Here is a 27433-nt window from a genome sequence, read left to right as displayed (position 1 = left end):
CTTAAGTGTTGTGATCTTTTCATTGGAAAATAGATGAGAACCCTGTATTTGAATCATCTTATATTTAAACATTTATTTTATACTTTCAACTTTACCAATCTTTTCTACTAGTTATCAACATAAACTAAAATTCATATACAACTCATGTCTTCCTTTCAGTCTCAAAGTTTTCCTGTCACCACTCAGTTTTAAAGATAATACTCTTGAAATAAAAGTGTAACTTGTTTTCAAATACATATTCCTTTTAGCAACATAGAAATAAAGCAAAAATTAGTTTAAAAACTTAATACAATGCTTAATTCAAAAAGAATGTATGTTTTTATTTAATCAATAGAAAATTATTAAGAATGGTGAGGTGTTTTAAGTTAAAGTCATCTCAGTTTTATACCCATGTTTTTATCTTTAAAGACAACTCTAGGTTTTGATTTCAACATTCTCACAAAGATATTCCTTCAAATGCTGGAAGGACAAAAACAATACTCAGCAATAGGCCATATAAACAGAAATTTTTAAGTAGCTCTGAGGTTTAAAAAAAAAACACTGCTCAACTTATTAGTTCTTTTAAAAACTGAACTGCACTGACAGGACAGATATTTTATAATTCAAACACAAACTGACATTGACACTGTGTGCTCAGTTGCGCCTGACTCTGCAACTCTATGGAGCGTAGCCTGTCAGGATCCTTTGCTCATGGCAATTCTCCATGCAATAACACTGGAGTGGGTAAAATCAGGGTTAGGGTTAGGGTTCAAACACAAACTGACGTTGACAGTGTGTGTGCTCAGTTGCGCCTGACTCTCTGCACCTCTATGGACGGGAGCCTGTCAGAATCCTTTGTTCATGGCAATTCTCCATGCAATAACACTGGAGTGGGTTGCCATGCTCTCCTCCAGGGGAATCTTCCGAACCCAGGGACTGAACCCATGTCTCCTGTGTCTTCTGAATTGCAAGCGGATTCTTGACTGCTGATAGACAGCCCCAAAAACCTGTCATGGTTAACACTCATTAAAATATCTTTAAATTACTTTACAAAATATTCTTTTATTTCTACCAAATAATTACTATTCAAAACCTGTGATTCCAGTGAACTAGGGGGCAGTTCAGAAATAGGTAACAAGAGATTTAAGAGGAGCTTAGAGGGGCTTGGGAGTTAAGATAAACCTGCATTCAAATCCTGGTTGTACCACTTTAAATGATGTCTCTAAACCTTAGTTTCCTCCTAGTAACACAGAAACAGCTGTAATATCTTCATCTAGAGCGTTGTTATGGCAGAGATTACATACCTGGTAACAATTCCCTTTCCCTTCATTAAGAGATCCTTAATTTTACTGTTGGCACCAACAGGCACAGCTAAAGGACAATCCTCGTTTTCTTCAAAATCAGGATGGCCAATATGTAGAGTTTCTAGGAAAGTTCTTTAAGAGGCTGATTCCATTGAGAAGTATGCCTTTTTGCCTTCCTCCCTAACCCATCACAAGCAGAAGATACAGCAGGCATCTCAGAACATCAGAGAATGGAAGCCATATGCTAAGGAAGTGATAAAGAAAACCAGAACACCCTGTATTCCTGATATCCAGAGCATTTTTTCATCTAGGCTTTTTTCACATGGAAAATAAGTTTTTCTATTGTGTTTCTGTTATATCAACACATAGTTGAATCTAATCTACCAGTTATATAATGATCAAGATTTTTAAAAAGTAATACATGTAAAGTTTTTCACAAATAAATTGGCATACTGCAAGTGATCAAAACATTATGAGTAGTTTTTTAATCCAAAGACTGCACATGAAAATTCAACAATGCTCTTATTTTTCCCTTGAAGTTGTCGAGTCTGTTACATTCAATGAACTTTTTCTATCAGTAAGAAAATTAACCACTGGTAAATGACCAGGTGGTTATCTTTGTTGTTATCATTTAGTCGCCAAGTCGTGTCTGACTCTTTTGCAACCCCACGGACTGTAGCCCATCAGGTTCCTTTGTCCATAGGATTTCCCAGGTGAGAATATCAGAGTGGGTGGCCATTTCCTTCTCCAGGAGATCCTCCCAATCCAGGGATTGAAACTGCACTGGCAAGTGGATTCTTCCCTGGTGGTCACCTTAGAGCCATTCAACTGATGAAAGTCCTTGATTTAAAGAAGCAGTTATCTAAAAGCATTTTTTTTTAAATCTCTCAACAACCAGGTCCTACTGTATAAACACAGGGAACTATATTCAATATCCTATAAATGGAAATGAATATTAAAAAAATGTATAATGCAATCACTTTACTGTATAGCAGAAATTGACATTGTAAATAAATTATATATCAATAAAAATTATTTAACTTCTTTCAAACTGCACATCAATAATGTGAAGCAATGGTTAAAGGAACATGAGTTATACATCAGTCATTTCTACTATCAACATGTTACCTTAAAAAATCGACAGCACAATTCTCCAAATGACAAACTAGAAGGTGGACAACTCTACTTTCTCTTCTGATTGGCATAAAATACTGAAGACTTTTTTTTTCTTTTAAATCTCTTTCATTGACAACACTATATATTTGGCATGCCAATTTAACTATTTTCATGTTTAAACCAAATTTCCCAAAGTCCTCACTGATGGGGTTACATTAGCAGACACTGTAGTTTGCCAAAAGGTTGCACCCTAGAAGGGCTGAACTTGATTTATAAAACAAATATTTGAAGTTCCCATCCTAGTGGTCTTGGGCAATGACACACTGTTAGGTCTGATATTACACAAGACATTTTCAGGCACCTGCCTGAGAAACAGTCTCCTTTTTTTCTGGACATCAAGACAAAATGGTAGGCCTCAGATGACCATCTTTGGAATCAGAAACTTCCAGAATACCATCTATATAGCAGTCTGCCCTTCTCTCTGTATGTAGAGGTCTGTGTTCCTGAGCTCCCTTGTGGAGGCAGAGCAGCCTCCTCTTCCAAGCTAGTTACTTCTCTGCCTTCAACAGCCCCTTTAATTATAAACTACCAGAAAGAGGGAGATAAATGGTAATCTTTACCACACCACTGCATTCAAAATTTGGTTTAAAATCCCCTGCTTGCAAACCCCTAGCCTAAAAATGTTTGCAGGGCTGGAGCAAAAAAGATTACCTGCACCAGAAACATAAATTCCACATGTTCTGTGTAAAGACCCACATATAGCAGCATGCTTATTACCGCCTTGAGATTTCTGCTGTAAAATTGTTGTCACTGCAACATCTTTCACAAAAAAAGTATCCAATCAAAAAAGCATCATTAGAAAGCTATTTGATTAATTATTATTACTATTAATTACTATTTCTGGCATACAGACTTGAGCAAAGGCATATCCAGAAGTAGGAAATCAAAAATTACTTGCTGAAAGTGAGAAGTAATGGCTGAGGAATACCTTCTAACAGCATGTTTTACTTTTTGACCCTGTTCCCCCGACCACAGACGACTGGTTCAAAGATGAACCAGCTGGACTAATTATAATCTTTCTACCAGCAACTTAAAATCTAAAATGGATACAGAAAAAGACTAAAAGTCACTGAAGCATAACTGCTTTTTGGCAGTACTAGAGAGTGGGCCCATGATCACGTTTCATTGAGTTCCCTGAAGGAAATGTGTGCTTATCTCCTTCCTGATTTCTGTGAAATACACCAGTATACTTCTAAATCTTTTTTCTTGAGACAAGCAAGCAAAAGTCTAGTTTTGAAACCTGCATGCAACAAAAAGGACATTTAATAATTAAATCCACTGAAGATCAGGAGCACTAGTTACTTTTCAATATGTAGTCTAAAGAACTGTTATCACTCAAAAAATATTAACAAACGAATTCCAAAGAGAAAGAAGGTACTAACAGATCCCTCTAGTGAAGGTAAACAGAAAACAAAACAAAAGAAAAGCACATTTCCCTTGCCTTAGGAATTTTAGATGATGAAAATTATCCATCATAAACAAGTGCACGAACATCCTTTGATGATTCATCAATTCTATTCTTAGATTCACTAAACGTACTGTGGTAATCATTTAATGATGTACATTAGGCAAAACATGTCAATTATATCTCAATAAAACTGGAAGAAAAAATTCTATTCTTGGAATTTTTTCTACAAAAACACTTCAATAAGTAGACAATAGAAATGCATACTTAACACTGTAACAGTAAAAAGTTGAAAATAATATCACACATGTAAAAGAAGAATCTGGTTAACTTATAGTACAGTGAGACAATAAAATACTGAGCACACACTAAAAAGGATAAAATGGGTCCATAAACACTAACAGAAGATGTCCAGGCAGTTGTATGAAAAATGCAAGAACAGTACATTCTTCCCACCCATCACATAAAGACATATATTTACATTCATAGAAAAAAGTCTGGAAAGATATATATTACACTTTCAAACCAGATTCTCTTTGGAGAATGGTAAAGATAAAGGTTTTTATTTTCTGCTTTATTCATTTTTGTATTATAAAATTGAATGTATTACTTTTATAATCTAAGAAACAAAGTTTCTTTTAAGAAAATAATGTAACAATGGAAAAACTATGAAGAGAGAATTAAGAGACCCTGTAAACAAAGCTTGAGTGATAAGTTCAATATGATCCACACATACACAAACCATGGCTATATTTCAATAGTAATAACTACAAGAATATTTAAGGAAAAGAGTAAGATTCTTACAAGTCAGATTAACTTAATTAAAACACTAAGAGGGTGTGATAAGATCTAAACCAAATCAAATTGGACCATCACATTAATTAGCCCTAACTAATCACAGTTACAGATAAATGCCTTCTCTAGACTTGTATTTACTATCTAAGACACCATTGTTTTGGGTTTTTTTTTTTTTTAGAATGGTACTTACAGTTCTCTACAATTTCATCAAAAACTGCACCAGTTTTCTGTTCAAACTGAAAAAGCAAAAAAAGAAAAGTAACATTATTATCATTCTTCATTCATACTTTTTAGTATCCCTCTTCCTCCCTTAAGAGCTGTAATCTTCACCCTAAGTATGCAAATTCATAACAATATAAACAAAAACACTACCAAATAGAGTAAAACAAAAGTTTAGTATGGTTAAAAGGGTTCTCAGGCCAAAACCTCCAAACCAAAAATTAAGAGATATATACATACTCTCCCTATTAAAAAAGCTATTTTTTAAGGTTGTTTTAAAAACTGAAGTATAGTTGATCTACAACGTTTCAGGTATACAACAATGTGATTCGGAAAAGCTACAAATCACTTTTCTATCATATAACACAAAAGACCATATACATTTGTAATAATAATAAAACACAGCCAACACTTACTGAGAACTTACTAACAACACTTATTATTAGAACTATGTTCAACTTCTAATCAAAACTGAACAGAACAATCTCATCAATAGGTTTTACTCTCAGGCGAAAGCCAGAAATCTGCTGCTCTTTAAATCAAAGTTAACCAAATTACAGAAATGATTCCTTTTTGAGTATGTTTGGGCCCAAGACACAAACAGAGCCAAGTATAAAGTAATTTCAGACCTTTAAAACAGACACCGAGGAGGGGAAATGTAAAGCAGAGGCAACTCCACTCAGAAGCCGACAGAGACACAACTAGCATTTTTCACTTCTAGTCTTTAAAGGCCTCCTCATTTTGGCAAGTGTGAGCATTCCAACCTCCCGCCTCCCTACTTACTATTCATCCATGAGGCAAGAAGAGAAGCAACTCTGCTTCGTGATAAACCCACTAAACTACAGGTGAGTCTCCCCATTCAAAGGGAAAAGTTCAGGGAAAAAGAACTACCTAGCTACCTACATAACTAAAAACGAAACACAACAGCTAGCTATAGAAATCAATAATATCTAAGATTCATTGAACACAAAGACAACCAAGGATGCCAGGTTTCTGAAAGAAATTAACTATGTGAAAGAGAAGGTTCAAGGTGAATTAAAGAATAACCACTCCAGAAGGAAACAATTTACAGAAAAGAAGTTTCTACTTTTAAGTGCTATCTGAGATATGTGAGAGGCTATACAAAAAACTAAACCCAGATGGCCATGAAAAGCAGACATGTGAAAATATTAGGAGATAAGAAAATAAAAATTTTGCTGGGTAAGCTTTTGACAGAGTTCTCAATCAACTTCCAAAAAACAAAAACAAAAAGTTAGAGTTGGAAGATATTTTATATGCAAACAAGAAAGATTAAGCAATTGGGTATAAAAGAAATCTCAAAGGCAAATCCAAGGAAGAGAACAATAAACAGATGAAATAATAGAAGAAAATTTCCCTGAACTAAATAAACTTCCCTGAACTAAATAAATATTTGAGATTGAATGGGTATACCAAATACCAAAGAAAAAGTGGGGGGCGGGAAGGCACATCCTGGTGAAATTTCAAAATTTAAAAAAGAAAATTTAAAAATTATCATGCAGATGATTCATTAAACACATTTAACATAACTGAATTCAACTATGTAAACACTGAAAAAGGAAAGAAACAGTAAAGGCCACTCTACCTCCCATTCCACTCAATGAGCTATGTGAATAAAAGGGAAATGGGAGATGTGACTCTGCAAGCCGAAGAATGAAAGCACTGGGCCACACTGAAAGGGGTTTGAGTGTCTGAAGAAAATGCGTTTTTTGGACAACACTGCCTCTTTCTTTTTCTGGTGATGAAAATGATCTAAAACTGATGTGGCTGCACAACTGCGAAAATACAACTATTGAATTACGTGCTTTAAGTGGGTGAATTGCATGGCATATGAACTACATCACTATTAAGCTGTTCTAAAAATGCATTAAGAAAACTATTTCCATGAAGTCTTGCATATTAAAAACCAAAAGGCACAACTGAAACAAGAGTAACTAGGGAAATGGTATGTCAGCATATGCCAGTATTTTTTAAACAAATTTTCAAAATATATATTCAAATACATTAAATAAATAATATTTTTAACACACTGAAGCCCCTCAAGTACAATTTCCAGTGTTATATGGTTATCTCCTTTTAATGTTAGCCTCTCTATGTATTCGAACTTCTTACTACGGTAGAGCATCAATTAAGGGAGAATCTACTGTTGACTCACTTTGATTTTGTTGTTTTTGTTTTTCATATTCACAGAATTTTATTTTACCTTGGAGAATAGTTGATTTACTATAGTGAAATGGAGAACATTCCCACCAACAGTGTAGAAGGATTCACTTTTCTCCATCCCCTCTCTGGCATTTATTGTTTGTACTTTTTTTGGGCTCCAAAACCACTGCAGATGGTGACTGCAGCCATGAAATTAAAAAACACTTACTCCTTGGAAGGAAAGTTATGACCAACCTAGATAGCATATTCAAAAACAGAGACATTACTTTGCCAACAAAGGTCTGTCTAGGCAAGGCTATGGTTTTTCCAGTAGTCAAGTATGGACGTGAGAGTTGGACTGTGAAGAAAGCTGAGCGCCAAAGAATTGATGCTTTTGAACTGTGGTGTTGGAGAAGACTCTTGAGAGTCCCTTGGACTGCAAGGAGATCCAACCAGTCCATTCTGAAGGAGATCAGCCCTGGAATTTCTTTGGAAGGAATGATGCTGAGGCTGAAACTCCAGCAACTTTGGCCACCTCATGTGAAGAGTTGACTTCACTGGAAAAGACTCTGATGCTGGGAGGGATTGGGGGCAGGAGGTGAAGGGGACGACAGAAGACGAGATGGCTGGATGGCATCACCAACTCGATGGACGTGAGTCTGAGTGAACTCCGGGAGTTGGTGGTGGACAGGGAGGCCTGGCGTGCTACAATTCATGGGGTCGCAAAGAGTTGGACACAACTGAGCGACTGAACTGAACTGAATATGCAGTGATGTGATATACAATAGAATATTACTCAGCCATAAAAAGGAACAAATTTGTGTCAGTTCTAGTGAGGTGGATGCACTTAAGAGTTTGTCATACAGAGTGAATTAAGTCAAAAAGAGAAAAACAAGTATGTGTATTAACACATATATATGGAATCTACAAAAATGGTTCCCTAGAGAAGGAAATGGCAACCCACTCCAGTATTCTTGCCTAGAAATTCCAATGGACAAAGGAGCCTGGTAGGCTAGTCCACGGGGGTCACAGAAAAGTGAGACAAAACTTACCTACTAAACAACAAAAGAAAAATGGTACTAAGGAACCTATCTGCAGGGCAATAATAGAGAAGCAGACATAAAGAAAGACTTGTGGACACAGCAGGGGAAGAAGGCGGGATGAACTGAGAGAACAGCATTGAAACATATATATTCAGTTCAGTTCAGTTCAGTCGCTCAGTCGTGTCTGACTCTTCGCGACCCCATGAATCGCAGCACGCCAAGCCTCCCTGTCCATCACCAACTCCCGGAGTTCACTCAGACTCACGTCCATCACGTCACTGACGCCATCCAGCCATCTCATCCTCTGTCGCCCCCTTCTCCTCCCGCCCCCAATCCCGCCCAGCATCAGAGTCTTTTCCAATGAGCCAACTCTTCGAAACAGATCTGTATGATGCAGGGAGCTCAACTTGGTGCTCTGTGGGGTGGGATGAGGTGGGAAGCAGGAGGGAGGTTCAAAAGGGAAGGAATGCCCGTATACCTATGGCTAATTCATGCTGATATATGGCAGAAACCAACACAACGTTGTAAAGCAATTATCCTCCAAGTAACACTAAACTAAATAAATTTTTAAAAAACCCATAATAGTGATGTTGAACATCTTTTCACGTGTCTATTGGCTATCCGCATGTATTCTTTGCAGAAATGTCTAATTTAGATCTTCTGCTCATTTTGTGATTGGGTTGTTTGCCTTTTTGATCTTTTGTTTTCATTCACATCTGCTGGTGACTGCTTACTTAACACTAACACCACTCTCAATTGTGGACTACATCAGAACTGCAGAACACCTGCTTGGCCTAAAATCTAACACTGGGGTGACAACAAAGGTACAAGTAAGACTTAGCTTGGCTATCATATGGTGGTTTTGCTAAATGTGTTTGGGTGCTTCCTGTCTAACCTGTATATTTACAAGTAAGAATTAGATATAAACTGTAATTTAGCTTTGAATAATGTATTACTCAATCCTCAAGTTTCATAAAAGATTTAACTGGACTTAAAAGCCAAGCTGGTTTTAAGAATCTGTAATAACTATTCTGTATAGGCAAGGATTTTCTCAATACCACAAAACCTAAAATTAAAAAAATAAACAAATGATACAGATATTAGCTTAAGACAAAAAAATACAGTTCATTTTTAGTTACCAAAATAGTCTTATGGGTTCTAACCCTTTCAAAACATGTAACTGTTGCATATTTAAATTATAAAATAAATGCTACAACTTTAAGGGATTTTTACTTTCAAATTTCTTTACCCATAAAATAAAGAAACAGTGATACCTATACTTCCCAGAACTGTTAGCATGATTAAAGGAAAAGCATTTAGCATATGATTAGAAAATCATAAATATGCAGTGAAAGTGTCAGTCACTGAGTTGTGTCCAACTCCTACCAGGCTTCTCTGACCATACAATTCTACAGCTAAGAATACTGGAATGGGTAGCCATTCCCTTCTCTAGGGTATCATCCTGACCCAGGGACTGAACCCATCTCCTGTATCACAGGCAGATTCTTCACTGTCTGAGCCACCAGGGAGCAATAAGATGACATTAATAAAAGATATCCTCCCTTATCTTAAAATTTAGGATTCACTACAACATTTGGTTGTAAAAATGTATCCATTGCTTAAAATAAAAGGAAAGCACTGGGAAAATGACTTATCCCTCTTTATTCCAAAAATTAAGCACTGGGAATAAAGCATATTTTTACTTACCAAATAGAACACTAAAGTTCCCTAACCCTAGAGGGGGCTAAAAATCCCAATATACTGTGAAAATACCACCCACGACCACCTGTGGGAAAAAATTTAAACATTTAAAAAATCACAGAGGGAATTCCCTGGCAGTCCAGTGTTAGGACACTGCATTTCCACTGCAAGGGAACCAGATTCCATCCCTGGTTGGGGAACTAAATCTGCACACAGTGTGGTGTGGGCAAAAAAAAAAACACAGAAATTTACTGAATCCTGGACCAATAACTTTTATTTTAAAATGTTAATTTTCTCTTTTATCCACCATGTGTGTGTTAGTTGCTCAGTCATGTCCTACTCTTTGCAACCCCATGGACTGTAGCCGACCAGACTCCTCTGTCCATGGGATTCTCCAAGCAGGAGTGGGTAGCCACTGCCTTCTTCAGGGGATCTTCTGAACCCAGGGAATCAAACCCAGACCTCCTCAACTGCAGGCAGACTCCTACACTGCATGCGGATTTTTTACCAACTGAGCTATGAGGAAAATCCACCATACAACTTTGCAAATTGTCTGGACATAACTGCTAAAATGCCTAACACCATAAACACTTTTCTCAAACTGGTTTTAATATCTGCAATAATTTAAGAGTTTATATGATAAACTTCTTCAGTGAAAACTAAACCAAAAGCTCTATTTTCAGAAAGTTGAACCTGGATTTTTCAGTGATTAAGTAGAGACTGAAAACTGTCAAATGTCCTTCACTGTCTTCTTCTCTAAAATTTACTCTTTTCACCACTGATTCCTTTTTTTCATTTCAGTAGGAGCCCCAACACCCCAGAATTCAAAGAACTCTCAAAATATTTTCTGCCATTCAATTGGGCTTCCTTGGTGACTCATTCATAAAGAATCTGCCTGCAATGCAGGAGATGGTAGGTTTGATTCCTGAGACAGGAAGATCACCTGGAGAAGGAAATGGTAACCCACTCCAGTATTCTTGCCTGGGAAATTCCATGATCAGAGGAGCCTAGCAAGCTACAGTCCATGAGGTCGCAAGAGCTGGACATGACTTACCTTCTAAACCCACCACCCCCTTCAACTGATTGTAAGAACTATTGTTTCTATTTCTAACACATCTTCAGTTTTAAAAAAATCTTAACTTTCCATGACTAGCTAACTTATAGAGGAGGTCAAGAAAGAAATGGAAATTGTTCCATAATTTAATTTCTGAAGGATAACTAAGAATTAAATGAAAAGACAGAAGAAAAGATTCAAGAAAAGAACAGCAAATGTAAAGGTTCTTAGCAGGAAAAAAACAGAGAATTCAAACAACAGAAAGGCTAGGTGGGTAAGAATTCTGGGACTAAAGCAAGTCAGCACTGTTAAGACAAAGCTGATGGCAAATCACGGGCCAAACAATGGACATTCTTTATGGAAAGGGTGACCACATATTCCAGTTAGCCCAAAGCATCTCAGCTTATGCCTACTATCCCCACGTAATCATTAACATGCTCTGTTTCCTCTCAAATACCCAAAGTATTAGTCATGTTTAGACGCTGGACTTTTTCCTAAGCAAAAACACTGAAGGAGATATTAGAAAGGAGATCTAAGTTCTGAAAACAATTACTATGGTTATAGAGTAAGGTTATTTATTATTCCTCACTAAAGTTCTCATCATACTATTCTCATACTATTGTCTTCCAACTGGGAATGAGTTCTACCTGATGAAATTCCAAAGCTTACTTTTTTTTTGGGGGGGGGGGGGCGTGAGGTGCCACTCAGCTTTCAGGATCTTACTTCCCCAACCAGGAACTGAATCCAAGTCACCAATGGTGGAAGCCCAGAGTCCTAACCACTAGACTGCCAGGGAATTCTCTCCAATGTTTATTTTAAATAAAGCTCTTTGATAAGGCCTTTTCTGATAAACCATTTAGAAGTCTTGACTCCACTGTAGCACTACATTTATATTTCACTTACAGTTACTTGTGGCACAGTTAACATATATGTGTCAGTATGACTTTCTAGATAAATCTTTTTCATCTTGGGATACCTACAGGCCCTAGCATATTGTGTTATATCTCCTCTCTGTATCTTTTTTATTAACTGAATACCATAACGCTGCATCTCTCAATGTTTGTTATAGAAAACCTGCAAGAGGCCCTAAGTGAAAAAAAGAGTTCTATGGTCAGATACTCTTTCCAAATATAGTATTATAGAACTCTTCCACTACTTGGCATAAAGTTTTATTCATCATCCTCCATTTGGTAGGAAAAAGATGTTATTTCATTTAAGTTTGTATTTCACTGTTTTATTTACATTCAGTTGTTTTCATTTTCATTTTTGAAGAATCTTTCTATATAGTTATTAACTATCTGTGATTATCATTTCTATCAACTGTCTGATTTCAGAATTTTTTTAATGACCTGAGTCAATGGTTCACAAACCAGAATGATGAGTGGTCAACACTTAGCAAGAAAAACTAATATGGAGATATGAAGAAAATCAATAAAATGTTATATAGACAAAACAGAAATATCAATAAAGAGAAAATACATAAAGAAACCAAAAAAGAAATTCTAGAGACAAAAAGTTCAATATCTAAAATGAATTCACTAAATGGATTCAAAGGCAGATTTAGGCAAACAAAAGAAAGAATCATCAAGCTTGAAGACAGAACAAGGGAAATTATCAAGTCTGAGGAAAAGAAGAAAACTGATAGAAAAATAAACACAGTAAGGTACCTATAGGACACAAACCAGTGTACCAACATACGCACTGTGGGAGTCCCAGGAGGAGGAAAAGAGCAAAATGAGGCAGACAGAGTATCTGAAAAACTAATAACTGAAAACTTCCCCAAATCTGATGAAAAACATGAACTTAAATGTCCAAGAAGCTCTACAAACACCATGTAAAGGTAAGCTCAAAGAGATCCACATAAAGACACTTTGAACAGCCAAAGATAAAGAGAAAATCTTGAAAGCAGCAAGACACAACTGACTTATCACACACAAGGCGTCCTCAGTAAGTATATAAGCGGGGTTGGATGGCATCACTGACTCAATGGACATGAGTCTGAGTAAACGTCAGGGGTTGGTGATGGACAGGGAGGCCTGGCATGCTGCAGTCTGCTGGGGACAGAAAGAGTGGGACACGACTGAGTAAAAGAACTGAACTGAACTCACTAGAAAGACTGTATGCCAGCATGCTGATATATTCAAAATGGTAAAAGAAAAAGCAGATACCCAAGATTATTATATTTGGTAAAACTCTCCTTCAAGGAGAAATTAAGACATTACCAAATAAATAAAGCCTGAGGAAGTTCATACTACTGAAGGAAGTTCAGCACAATGAAATGAAAGGGCAATAGAAAATAATTCACATACTGGGCATATACTTTCAGGAAACCATAACTGAAAAAAACTCATGTACCTCAATGTTCATCGCAGCATTATTTCAAACTGCTAGGACATGGAAGCAACCTAGATGTCCATCATCAGATGAATGGATAAAGAAGAACAGGATGCAACAGAATTGGAATTAGGACTGTTTTGGAAAAGTGAGCTTACTTAGCAGTAATGTTGATGATGGAAGAGATGATAAAAGTAACTGTAGTGAATTCATGCTTCTGTCCTTCTTGTGTGTCATTTTCAAAAATTAAATAATCTCTTGTTCATTTGAAAAAATAAAAGTTCTAACACATGTACACAATGGAATATTACTCAGCCATAAAAAGGAACACATTTGACTCAGGTCTAACAAGATGGATGAACCTATACAGAGTGAAGTAAGTCAGAAAGAGAAAGACAAATATTATATATTAATGAATACATATGGAGTCTAGAAAGACAGTGCTGATGAAGCTACCTGCAGGGCAGCAATGGAGATGCAGACACAGAGAACAGACTGTGGAAACAGCAGGAAAGGAGAGGGTGGGACAGATTAAGAGAGTTGCACTGACACGTATACACTGCCATATGTGAAGCTAGACAGTCAGCGGAAGGTTACTGTGTGAAGCAGGGAGCTCAAATCCAATGCTGTGTGTGATACCTTAGAGGGGTGGGAATGGGGTGGGAGGGAGGTTCAAGAGGGAGGGGCCATACATAACCTATGGCTGATTCATGTGGATATATGGCAGAAACCAACACAATATTGTAAAGCAATTGTCCTCCAATTAAAAATAAATAAATAAATTTTAAAAATAATTTAAAAAAATAATATAGTAATTCACAGCCATATAAAAAAATAAAGATCTTAATAAAGGTAAATATATGGGCAATTATAAAAGTTAGAATTACTGTAACTTTGGTTTATAACTCATCATTTTTCTACATAATTTGAGACATTAATGAAACTTTTTAAATTCTTTCTGTTTTTAGGTACATGATGTATAAAGATACGATCTGTATGGGTCCACTTATATCTGCATTTTTTCAACAGTACATACTACAGTACTACACAGATATGGAAAAACCACAGATACAGAGGGCCAGCTATAAATTCCATGTGGGTGCTCCACTGCATGTAGGGCTGGTGCCCCTAACCCTGATGCTGTTCAAAGGTCAACTATATTTACAAATCTATTTGATAAAGGATACTGAGGATATATAGAAAATTCTTAAAACCTACAAGAAAACCACCCCAATTCAAAAACAGGACTTCCCTAGCAGTCCAGTGGTTAAGACTCCATGCTTCAACTGCAAGGGGTGTGGGTTCAATTCCTGGTTGGAGAACTAAGATCCCACATGCCATGTGGTGTCACCAAAAATTAGATTTAAAAAAACAGGGGCAAAGGACTTGAACAGACATTTCTCCGGAGAAAATATATAGATGGCCAATAAGCATGAGAAAAGATACTCAATGCCCCTTATTATTTGAAAAATGCTAATCAAAACTACAATGAGATATGACCTCAAGCTCATTAGGAAGGAAATCGCAAACCACTCCAGTATTCTTGCCTGTAAAATCCCACGGATGGAGAAGCCTGGCAGCATGGGGTCGCAAAGAGTCGGACACGACTAAGCAACTTCACTTTCTTTCTTATCAAAAAAACAGAAGACAGGTGTAGTCAAAGATGTGGAGAAATTGAAATTGTGGGAATGTAAAAATGATGATTGCAGCCATGAAACTAAAAAACGCTTACTCCTTGGAAGGGAAGTTATGACCAAACTAGATAGCATATTCAAAAGCACAGACATTACTTTGCCAACAAAGGTCCATCTAGTCAAGGCGATGGTTTTACAGTGGTCATGTGTGGATGTGAGAGTTGGACTGTGAAGAAGGCTGAGCACCAAAGAACTGATGCTTTTGAACTGTGGTGTTGGAGAAAACTCTTCAGAGTCCCTTGGACTGCAAGGAGATCCAACCAGTCCATTCTGAAGGCTATCAGCCCTGGGATTTCTTTGGAAGGAATGATGCTAAAGCTGAAACTCTAATACTTTGGCTACCTCATGCAAAGAGTTGACTCATTGGAAAAGACTCTGATGCTGGGAGGGATTGGGGGCAGAAGGAGAAGGGGACGACAGAGGATGAGATGGCTGGATGGCATCACCGACTCAATGGACATGAGTTTGAGTGAACTCCAGGAGTTGGTGATGGACAGGGAGGCCTGGCGTGCTGCGATTCATGGGGTCTCAAAGAGTCGGACACGACTGAGCGACTGAACTGAACTGAACTGAAAAACGGTACAACTGTTATGAAAAACACTATACTGGTGCCTCAAAAAATAAAAATAGAATTACCAAGTGATCCAGCAATTCCACTTCTGAGTATATACTCAAAAGACCTGAAAGCAAGGTCTTGAAGAGATACTTGTATACCCACGTTCGTAATAACATTACAAAGGCTAAAGCGTGAGAGCAACCCAAGTAACCACAGACAGATAAATAAGCAAAACATGGTGTTTACATATAATGGAGTATTACTCACCCATTAGAAGAAAGGAAATTTTGACACATGGTAACAACACATATGAAACCTTAACACATTATACTAAGTAAACTAAATAGAGACAGAAAGTAGAATGATAGTTGCCAAGAGTTGGGGTTAGGAGAGAAGAAAATCAGTTTATTGGATATAGTTTCAGTTTTACAAGATGAAAAGAGCTATGAAGATGGATAATGGTTGTACAACATTTTAAATGTATTTAACACTGCTGACCTGTACACTTAAAAATACGTAAGATGGTACATTTTATGTATATTTCGCCACTATTTTTTAAGGCAAAACAGAGCTTTTCAGATATACAAAAGCTAAAGAATTCATCTCCACCAGACCAGTACAGCAAGAATATTAAAGATGGCATGTCCTACACAAAGAAGGCTTTCCTGGTAGTTCAGCTGGTAAAGAATTCGCCGGCAGTGCAGGAGACTCTGGTTTGATTCCTGGGTCCAAAAGATCCTCTGGAAAAGGGATAGGCTACCCACTACAGTCTTCTTGGGTTTCCCTGGTGGCTCAGCTGCTAGAGAATCCACTTGCAATGCGGGAGACCTGGATTCGATCTCTGGATTGTCAAGATCCCCTGGAGAAGGCAAAGGCTACCCACTCCAGTATTCTGGCCTGGAGAATTTCTTGGACTGTATAGTTCATGTGGTCACAAAGAGTCGGACATGACTGAGTGACTTTCACTTTCACTTTTCAGAAAGAAGAAAAATTACACCACGTGGAAATCAAGGTAAACCCAAAGAAATGAGGGCTTCCCTGGTGGCTCAGATGGTAAAGAGTCTACCTGCATTGCGGGAGACCCAGGTTTGATCCCTGGGTCAAGAAGATCCCCTGGAGAAGGAAATGGCAACCCGCTCCAGTATTCTTGCCTGGAAAATCCCGTGGGTGGAGGCACCTGGCAGGCTACAGTCCATGGGGTCCCAAAGAGTCAGACACGAATGAGTGACTTCACTTTCACTTTCAAAGGAATGAAGAGCACAAGAAATGTAAATATCTGAGTTACCAACTATATACATACTGTCTTTCAACTTCAAATCTGATTTTCTCTGCCTTGTTTTTGTTATCTATAAATACTTCTCCTTTGCCACCTGGCAGTGTTAACTTCTGACAACAGATGGCACCAAAAGAATACTCTGGAAAGAACGGGTCCTCTTCTCATTGCACTGTGCTCTGCTTGCTCCAGTGGAGGCCAGTGGTCCATGAGACAGTTGATGGCCCTCTCCCCAGGTGCCCACTTCCCGCCAGGCTCAGCGACACACATACCACTCCACTGGTGGTTTCCTGCTCAGACACACACACACCCCCGCAGGCAGTTTCCTATCAGATCTGGTCAGCTCCCTAGAGGGTAGCATAGGGAGCACGTTTCAGCAGTACTCCAGGGAGCAGGTTTCCCAGAGAATTATGCCAATACTCCAGGCAGCTTCTTCTCAGGTTCAGAAATTGGTTTTCTAGCGACTTCTGTCAGCACCCGAGGAAGGCTTCCTCCCTGCCAGCAAAAATCTGCAGCACCTAAAATTTCTTTAGCATCTAGCAGCACACAACCCTCTCCAAAATCTGAATCTCAGCCCTGAAGGCATCTTCAAATTTTTCCATCACTGCTACTTTGCCTCAGTCCTGCAGCGAGTGGCTGCTCCTGTTACCTGCTAGTCTGCAAACTTTAATATTCTCTTTTGCCCTTAAGAGTTAATTCTCTGCTACTGGTTAATAATTCTTTACACTAAACTTTTCCTATTCAACTTACTTTTTGGTTTCTGATCTCTGACTAATACAGGGTAGGTAATGGCAGTGTTCACCGTAGACAGATCCACAAAGATGAGATCTGGAGACTGGCTTGATTGTGGAGGCTAGTAATCCCTGGCACACAGTGCCATTAGAGTTGTTGTAGTTAACTGTTAAGGCAGTAATGATGAGTTAGATCCATCTCATGTAACAGAGATTTATGAGATGGATTCTCCAAGTGCTCTTCAGCAGTTACAGAATAACAAGTTCAGGTCCATTAACTCTCAAATCAAATCACAGTCTGAGAAACAGAGCACTTTCATGATGGTATTTTTAAAAAAGTCTTAATTCTTATAACCATAGGTTGAAGGGCTTCCCTGATGGCTCAGCTGGTAAAGAATCCGCATTCAAGTTGAGAGACATGGGTCTGATATCTGGGTTGGGAAGATCCCCTGGAGAAGGGAAAGGCTACCCACCCCACAATTCTGGCCTGGAGAATTCCACGGACTGTATGGTCCATGGGGTCCCAAATAGTCAGACACAACTGAGTGACTTTCACTTTCCTAGCTTGGTATTGCTAAAAATAAAATCCAAAATATAACTGTGCAAACAGCTTAACTACAATTATCACATAAGTTCACAGTCAAACCAATTCTAATGTGAAAGTAAGGGCAATGACTAGGAAAAGAATGGATCCTTAAACCTGGAATGGGAACATGTGATTGAACCAGAATGAAAAAGACAAATTTCAAACCTCTAGTAGAATAACTTACCATCCTGTATGTAAGAACAGCCTTCCTTTTCTTGAATATCTGTGACATCCTTATGTGACACAAATGACTTGCAAGAAGATGTTAATTTTCTTCAAGATCAACCACAACCAACCCTGCTGTCACTTGACCCACAAGTTGGTTGCAGTAAGACACATACACACTATGACCCAACAGGGAAGAAATTACATGTCCAAAATGCCAAGACTTTGCTAACATATAAAGGCAAAAACCTGGGACTGTGTGAAAATAGATGCTAAAGGTATTAGACCAAGGAGATTATATAATGCATTAAAATGACTGAGATGACTACAGATTCAGAATGTAATGTGCTAGCTGTGCAGCTGGAGGTGGCTCTACTGGCTTAGTTGTTGGTTTAAACTTATACTCAACAACAGCTGATAATCATTAGGGAAATACAAATCAAAACTACACTAACAATGAAGATGTAATACAGTTTAAAGAGACTGAGATATCAAAGTTCCACTGGCATTATGTAGGAGAGGAAATCCAAAGGCTCAGGGAGACAGGAACATCATGCATTTATCCTCTGCAACCTACACACCTATTACCCAACTACATTCTCTGAGGAGGCCCAGAGGACACCACACCAGTGAGAGGAGCTCAGCACCTGGAGAAGCTGCGTGGCGGCTCTCCTTTGGAAGTCAGATATGGAAGCCAGCCCACTGAGATGGGGCCCCAGGCAGCAAAGGCCACGTGGCAACACTCAACCCCAAGAGAAGGGCAGCAGTGAGGCACCAGTAATCAGAGTGCCTGGCCTGCAGGAGCCTGGCAGTGGCTAACTGGTCACAATGATTCTAGCAATGAAATACACTGGCAGTGTAATCTACCTACCAGAAAAATGTCTAAATCTGGTGGCCAGAAACTGACTTAAGGCATCAGAGTGGAAGTTAAGGACATGTGTCCAGTTTCCAGACCAAGTTAGTTAACAGACTCATTGGCTCTTTTTTATTAAGACTTATTGATTGATTTTTGGCTACAGTGGGGCTCTGTTGCTGCAGGCAAGCTTTCTCCAGTTGTGAAGAGCAGGAGCTACTCTTCACTGTGCCTTCTCAACCTGGCAGCTTCTCTTATTGTGGCTTCCCGGATGGCACAGTGCTAAAGAATCCACCTGCCAATGTAGAGACACAAGAGATGCAGGCTCAATCCCTGGGTTGGGAACATCCTCTGGATTAGGAAATGGCAAACCCCTCCAGTATTCTTGCCCGGAAAAATTCCATGGAAAGAGGAGCCCGGCAGGCTACAGTCCACAGGGTCTCACAGAGTTGGACGCAACTGAACACACACTCTCTCTGGTGGAGTGCGGGCTCTAGGGCATGGGGCTTCAGTAGCTGCAGCACATGGGCTCAGAACCTGTGGCTCACAGACTCCAAAGCGCAAGCTCAGTCGTTGTGGCACACAGGCTTAATTGCCCCAACACAGGTGGGATCTTCCCAGACCAGGGGTTGAACTGGTATCCCTTGCATTGTAAGACAGATCCTTAACCACTGGAAAACTAGGGAAGTCCCCCACTGCCTCTTAATTGTGGGGAGATTTGGTTCTCTTGAGGAAGGACTCGGCACCATTACCACAAGTGGTGGTGGTGGTGGTTTAGTGGCTAAGTCATATCCAACTCTTTGCAACCCCACTGACTAAAGCCCCAGCAGGCTCCTCTGTCCATGGGATTTCCCCAGCATTACTTGAGTGGGTTGCCATTTCCTAATCCACGGGATCCTCCCAACCCAGGGATCAAATCCATGTGTCCTGCTTGGCAGGTGGATTCTTTACCGCTGAGCCACCTGGGAAGCCCCTAACACAACCATAAATCTTCCTCCAAGCCTCCCCTCAGATAGATGCACAGCCACTTAGTAAAGGAGTGGTTTTCAATCAGGGGCAATTTCCCTTCCCAAATCTAGAAAATATGGCAGTGTCTGGAGGCATTTTTGGTTATCACAACTAGGGAGTTCAACTGACACCTAGTGGGTACAGGTCAAGGATGCTGCAAAACATCAACAATGTATACAACAGCCACCACAACAAAGAATTACCTGGGCTTAAAAGACCCTACATGATCTAGACAGTTCTCTCCCTGATCTCTTCCCTGACTGTTCACCACCTAGCTCTCTCACCTCCAACTGCCTGTCTGATGTTCATAAAACACGCACAGTACTCCTCTGCCTCAGAGCGACTGCCCTCGTTCGCTTTCCCTCTCTCATAATGTTCTTCCTCTCAGAGATCTGCATGGGTTTCTCATTTACTTCAGATTTTTGCTTAAATGCCCCTGTTTAAAACTGTAATGCCCCTTCCACTACAGCATACTGTGTCCCATTTTAATAACATTGAGTTTTCCCATCCAGGAACATGATATATTACTCTATTTTTTCCAAGAGTCATCAAAGCACAGTGGTTACAGGGACTTCCCTGGCAGTCCAGTAGTTAGGACTGCCCACTCCTTTTTTTCTTTTTTTTTGGCCCCATCTTGTGGCTTATAGGATCCTAGTTCCCCAATCAGGGACTGAACATGGGCCCTTGGCAGTGAGATCACAAACTCCTAACTACTGGATTGCCAAGGAATTGCTCTAAATATTTTCTTTACAGTATGCTGCTGCTGCTAAGTCATGTCAGTCGTGTCCAACTCTGCATGACCCCATAGACAGAAGCCCTGCAGGCTCCTCTGTCCCTGGGATTCTCCAGGCAAGAACACTGGAGTGGGTTGCCATTTCCTTCTCCAATGCATGAAAGTGAAAAGGGAAAGTGAAGTCATTCAGTCGTGTCTGACTTTTAGCGACCCCATGGACTGTAGCCTACGAGGCTCCTCTGTCCATGGGATTTCCCAGGCAAGAGTACTGGAGTAGGATGCCACTGCCTTCTCCGTCTTTACAGTATAGCTCTGCTCATATCCCAAGCTGTGATATGGCATGTTCTCATTGCTATATTCTTTTTGTTACTAAGGTGTAATTAACATATAACACCATTATTATACTCTCTAAACAACTGAAGTTAGTTATAACTTATTTAACCCAAGAGTTGTTTAAAAGTTTTAAAATTTCCAAACAGTTGGACTGTTTTAATTGACACTCTACTCATCTCAGTTTTAATGCATTATGGTCAAAGAATGTAATCTCTAAATTTTAAGGTTTTAAAATTTGCAATCTTCTTCAAAGTATAAATTATGATTGATTTCTATAAACGTTCCATGAGAGTGTAAAAAGAAGGCAATGTCTCCCCATTCTGTACCAGGTTCAATTAAACTACAAACCTCTAAATTATAAGCCTCTAAACCATTTAAATTCTTGTTTCATATACTTCAAGGCTTTTCGATACATAAAAATTCATGGCAATTACATTCTCAAAGTGAATTATATTTGTTATGAATAAAGACAGAAATCTGTGGCAGATAATCATTTTTTACATAGTTTTCCTTTAATATTAAAATTCTGATTTTGCTGCATATGCTTTATATACAGTTTTATTTTAAAATTTTTTAGATTTCTTATGAGCAACATCAAGTAGAGCTCATATTGAACAAGAGAATCTTTATCACCTAACCTTTTTAAATGGTCTCCAAAGGAGTCCAACCATGAATGCGCAAAATGCTTAGGACACAGATTCCCACACTCAGTAGAAACTTCAGAGAACTCTCCTAAATCTACAAACTAAGATATAACTTTAAAAAGTTCTAGGAATTCCCTGGGAGCCCAGTGGTTAGCACTCCACACTTTCACTGCCAAAGGCATGGGTTCAACCTGTGGTCAGAGAACTATCATCTCGCAAGCACAGTCGAAAAAAAGATTATCAAGTGTTATGTTCTCTAAATACTATTTCCCACTAAGAGGGATCAGGACTCCAGGCAGAAATGGTTGATTTCAACATGATGCTGCTTCATTGTTCAGCTACAAAGTCATGTCTGACTCCTTCCATGCCAAGCTTCCCTGTTCTTCACCATCTCCCAGACTTAGCTCAAACTCATGTCCATTGAGTCGATAATGCTATCTAACCATCTCATCCTCTCATTCTCTGCTATTCTCCTCTCCTTTTGCCTTAAATCATTCCCAGCATCAAGGTGCTTCATGTTGCATCAAAAAGCAAGTAAATTACCAAAGACTACTGAAGTCATGACAGAATGACTCAAGGGCTAACTGAAGATTTTACTGACCAAAGATGGTACAACTGACGTACGCCAGCTCTTCTCAGTTCATTTCAGTCGCCCAATCGTGTCCAACTCTTTGTAACCCCATGGACTGCAACATGCCAGGCTTCCCTGTCCATCACCAACTCCCAGCGCTTCCCCAAACTCACGTCCGTTGAGTCAGTGATGCCATCCAACCATCTCAACCTCTGTCGTCCCCTTCTCCGCCTGCCTTCAATCTTTCCCAGCACCAGTGTCTTTTCTAATGAGTCAGTTCTTCACATCAGGTGGCCAAAGTATTGGAGCTTCAGCTTCAGCATCAGTCCTTCCAATGAATATTCAGGGCTAATTTCTTACAGGATTGACTAGTTTGATCTCCTTGCTGTCCAAGGGACTCTCAAAGAGTTTTCTCCAACACCACAATTCAAAAGTATCAATTCTTCAGAGCTCAGCCTTCTTTAAGGTCCAACTCACACAGCCATACATAAATACTGGAAAAACCATAGCTTTACAGCTTTGACTATATGGACCTTTGTTGGCAAAGTAATGTTTCTGCTTTTTAATGACGCGGTCTAGGTCTGTCATAGTTTTTCTTCCAAGGAGCAGGTGTCTATTAATTTCATGGCTGCAGTCACCATCTTCAGTGACTCTGGAGCCCAAAGAAACAAAGTCCATCAATGTTTCCACTGTTCCCCCATCTATTTGCCATGAAGTATAACACAGCACAATAAACAATACAGAAACCCATTTGTGATGACTTACCAGGATAGCCCCCTCATTCCCCCACCCACCCAAAAAACAACCTTTACTTGCCATCTGTAGAGCCTGTGAGGGTATCAACTTATTTTTTTTAATGACAAAAAAAAAAGAATTAAGCATTTATCTTGTCTTTCCTGCATTAACAATATTTCAAAGCAATAAGAAAACAAGAGAGTTAACTGACAAGGAACTATTACAGTTAACAGATACTACAGAAATAAAAGAATCAGGAAACTATCATTTTATAACTACTAATTGAATAGTGAATCAAGAACTAATCAATGAATGATAAAACCATTAGGTCAAAACTGAAGGAGAACTTTTTAATATCTGGATTAGGCTGGTATTACCTGACCTAGGATGAACATCATGAATAGTGAAGTGCTACCATTACTGGTGTCATAGAAAGAACACAGTACCACCTATGAAGAAGTCTTTGCAAAAAAAAAAAAATTAAGCCTGAATCTAATCATACTTCTAACAGCTTACAAGGAACATAAGGGATGGAGGAATGTGTTCAATGACACCAGGATATAACCAGCAAAACAGAATGTAGGAAATGCCGTAGAACAAATCAAACAGTATCTTCTAAAAATAAATGGCTTTTTTTTAACTGAGAAAAGATTTACTGATGAAAAGAGGCTGAAAAGACACAACAACCCACAGACTTTGTTTTAGCAACACACAAATCTTATTTTAGCTACTAACTTTCTGAAACAGTTTCAACAGTTGAACCGGGTATTAAGTGAAACTGAAAAATTACTAACGATTTTGTTAAGTGCAATAATGGTATTTATGGCTTATTTTCTGTAAAAAAGAGACTCATCTTTCAGAGATACATATTTTATGTATTAATAGGTAAAAAGAAGTATATCCAGGATTTGCTTTAAAACATGACAGGGAGGGGCTTCCCTGGTGGTCCAGTGGCTAAGACTCCGTGCTCTGAATGCAGGAGGCCCAGGTTTGATCCCTGGTTGGATAATTCGATTCCACATGCCCACAATGAAGATCAAAGATCCTGTGTGCTGCAACTAAGACCCGGTGTAACCAACTACTTTATATATATATATACACACACATTTACACACATGTAAATTATAGGGAAAGAAATGTGGGAGGAATACATGAAAAATAAGGCAAAAAGCTGATGAATCTTTAAAAAGATGAATGATGAATACATGAGCATTAGTTTATCTACTCACATTTATGTTCGAAAATTTTCATAACAAAGGTTAAGCAAAGTAGTAATCAAGTAGAAATCTCTTAAAAGTTGTATTCCTCACACTAAACAAGCCATTTTTTCTTTTAACACTCACACTAAACAAGCCATTTTTTCTTTTAACACTCACACTAAACAAGCCATTTTTTCTTTTAACAAACTATTTGTACCGGAGGCAGTGATCAAGAACATCCCCAAGAGAAAAAAATGCAAAGACAAAATGGTTGTCTGAGGACGCCTTACAAATAGTGAGAAAAGACAAGACACAAAAGGCAAAGGAGAAAAGGAAAGATATACTCATCTGAATGCAGAGTTCCAAACAACAGCAAGGAGAGATAAGAAAACCTTCCTCAGCGATCAATGCAAAGAAATACAGGAAAACAATAGAACGGGGAAGACTAGAGATCTCTTCAAGAAAATTAGAGATACCAAGGGAACATTTCATCCAAAGATGGGCTCGATAAAGGACAGAAATGGTATGGACCTAACAGAAGCAGAAGATATTAAGACAAGGTAGCAAGAATACACAGAAGAACTACACAATAATATATCTTCACAACCCAGATAACCAGGATGGCATGATTACTCACCTAAAACCAGGCATCCTGGTGTGTGAAGTCAAATGGGCCTTAGGAAACATCACTACAAATAAAAACTAGTGGAGGTGAAGGAAATCCAGTTGAGCAATTTCATATCCTAAAAGATGATACTGTCAAAGTGCTGCACTCAATATGGCAGCAAATTTGGAAAACTCAACAGTGGCCACAGGACTGGAAAAGGTTTCTTATCATTCCCATCCCAAAGAAAGGCAATGCCAAAGAATGCTCAAACTACCACACAAATGCACTCATTCATACACTAGAAAAGTAATGCTCAAAATTCTCCAAGCCAGGCTTCAACAGTACGTGAACCATGAATTTCCAGATGTTCAAGCTGGATTTAGAAAGGCAGAAGAACCAGAGATCAAATTGCCAACATCCACTGGATCATCAAAAAAGCAAGAGAGTTCCAGAAAAACATCTACTTCTGCTTCACTAATCATGCCAAAGCCTTTGACTGTGTGGGTCACAACAATCTGTGGAAAATTCTTAAAGAGATGGGAATACCAGACCACCTTACTGCCTCCTGAGAAATCTGTATGCAGGTCAAGAAGTAACAGTTAGAACCCAACATGGAACAACTGACTGGTTGCAGACCGGGAAAGGAGTATGTCAAGGCTGTATACTGTCACCTTGCTTATTTATCTTATATGCAGAGTACATCATGAGAAACGCTGGGCTGGGAGAAGCCCAAGCTGGAATCAAGACTGTGGGAGAAATATCAATAACCTCAGATATGTAGATGACACCACCCTTATGGTACAAAGCGAATAAGAACTAAAAAGCCTCTTAATGAAAGTGAAAGAGGAGAGTGAAAAAGTTGGCTTAAAACTCAACATTCAGAAAACTAAGATCATGGCATCTGGTCCATCACTTCATGGCAAATAGATGGGGAAACAATGGAAACAGTGAGACTTTACTATTTTGGCTCTAAAATCACAGCAGATTGTGACTGCAGCAATGAAATTAAAAGATGCTTGCTCATTGGAAGAAAAGCGATGACCAACCTCAGCAGCATATTAAAAAGCAGAGACATTACTTTGCCAACAAAGGTCTGTCTAGGCAAAGCTATGGTTTTTCCAGTGGTCATGTACGGATGTGAGAGTTGGACTATAAAGAAAACTGAGTGCCAAAGAATTAATGCTTTTGATCTGCGGTGTTGGAAAAGACTTTTGAGAGTCCCTTGGACTACAAGGAGAGCCAACCATCCATCCTGAAGGAAACCAGTCCTGAATATTCATTGGAAGGGCTGATGCAGAAGCTGAAACTCCAATACTTTGGCCACCTGATGCGAAGAAGTGACTCAATGGAAAGACCCTGATGCTGGCAAAGACTGAAGGCAGGAGGAGAAGGGGATGACAGAGGATGAGATGGTTGGAGGACTTGATGGACATGAGCTTGAACAGGCTCCGGGAGTTGGTGATGGACAGCAAAGCCTGGCGTGCTGCAGTCCACAGGGTCGCAAAGAGTCGGACACGACTGAGCCACTGAAATGAACTGAACTGAAAAATAACTATTTGGGGGCCTTTTGTTATTCCTTTCATCCAACAAATGGCAACAAAACAAAGCACATCTTCTTTTGGTAATAGGCAGAGGACCCTTTTTTCCTTTTTATCATGGTTGAATACTCTTTCAATTAAAGTGAAATTATTTTTCATATATAAAAATCACAGTAAGAAAAGTATTTACTTCTCCAATACATATGTTAGAACATCAAGCATGAAGAATAACTGAAGGTCAGTAAACATGCATAGTTTTTTTAAAGTATCTTTAGTGGAGCATTTCAACTTTGACATAAATTCATCAAAACTCATATGAAGAGCATATAAAAAAGCAAAAAATTTACTATGTTATATTGGAATTCAAGAACTTCTGAAAACATCATAATCAATTTCAGGAGAATAAATGGACTGAACCAGAGAAAAACTAAAACAAACATTTGCTTCTTAAATAATTCAAGCACCACACAGAAATGGAAAGGAAAAGAGTAATATTCACTACTAGTTTCTGGCAATGATTTGAAAGCCTTCCATGACAAGATCTTTGCTCTTACTCTTTCCTTTGCTTTTAGAAATCACCACCTAATGTACTTCATGTGCACTAACCTACTGAAACCTACTAACAGAGTTAGACTGTCTTTCTTTCCATTCTATCCATAAGGAAACACAAACTGTTGTTACTGCTAAGGACCAGGGGCAAATTCCACTGCCAATGGTTCCTATTCTGCAATCTTCCACTTTCTCCCCCATATTCTACTTCAAAAGGTCTGGGACAGACAGAAACTAGATGACTATTTGTGTATTGTAAAGAGGGGAGGAGGGTGAATTCCTTCAGGGGATTCTGAAAAATACACCATGGTTTTTATTCTTCAATTTGTTAATGTGGTATATTACATTGATTGATTTCTGGATATTGAAAAATACTTATATCCATGAGAAAAATCCCACTTGATCAGTGTGTATGATCTCTCAAATATATTGTTGGATTCAGCTTGCAAGTATTTTGTTGAGGACTATTTTGCATCTATGCTCAT

General features: G+C 38.8%; 1 protein-coding gene across 2 annotated transcripts in view; it reads right to left on the bottom strand.

Annotated features, from left to right (window-relative positions):
• The window catches only part of ZMYM4 (zinc finger MYM-type containing 4), a 167482-nt gene that overhangs the window by 109691 nt on the left and 30358 nt on the right, over positions 1-27433 (bottom strand). For both annotated transcript variants that reach the window (XM_018041376.1, XM_018041385.1), the window contains exon 2: positions 4853-4898. In XM_018041376.1, coding sequence (XP_017896865.1) covers positions 4853-4898 — 46 coding nt within the window. The remainder of the gene's footprint in view (positions 1-4852; positions 4899-27433) is intronic.

This window comes from Capra hircus, chromosome 3 (genome assembly GCF_001704415.2).
Source record: "Capra hircus breed San Clemente chromosome 3, ASM170441v1, whole genome shotgun sequence".
Taxonomy (NCBI): Eukaryota; Metazoa; Chordata; class Mammalia; order Artiodactyla; family Bovidae; genus Capra; species Capra hircus.
The sequence above is the reverse complement of the archived record's forward strand: the minus strand, read 5'-3'. Positions and strand labels throughout refer to the sequence as shown.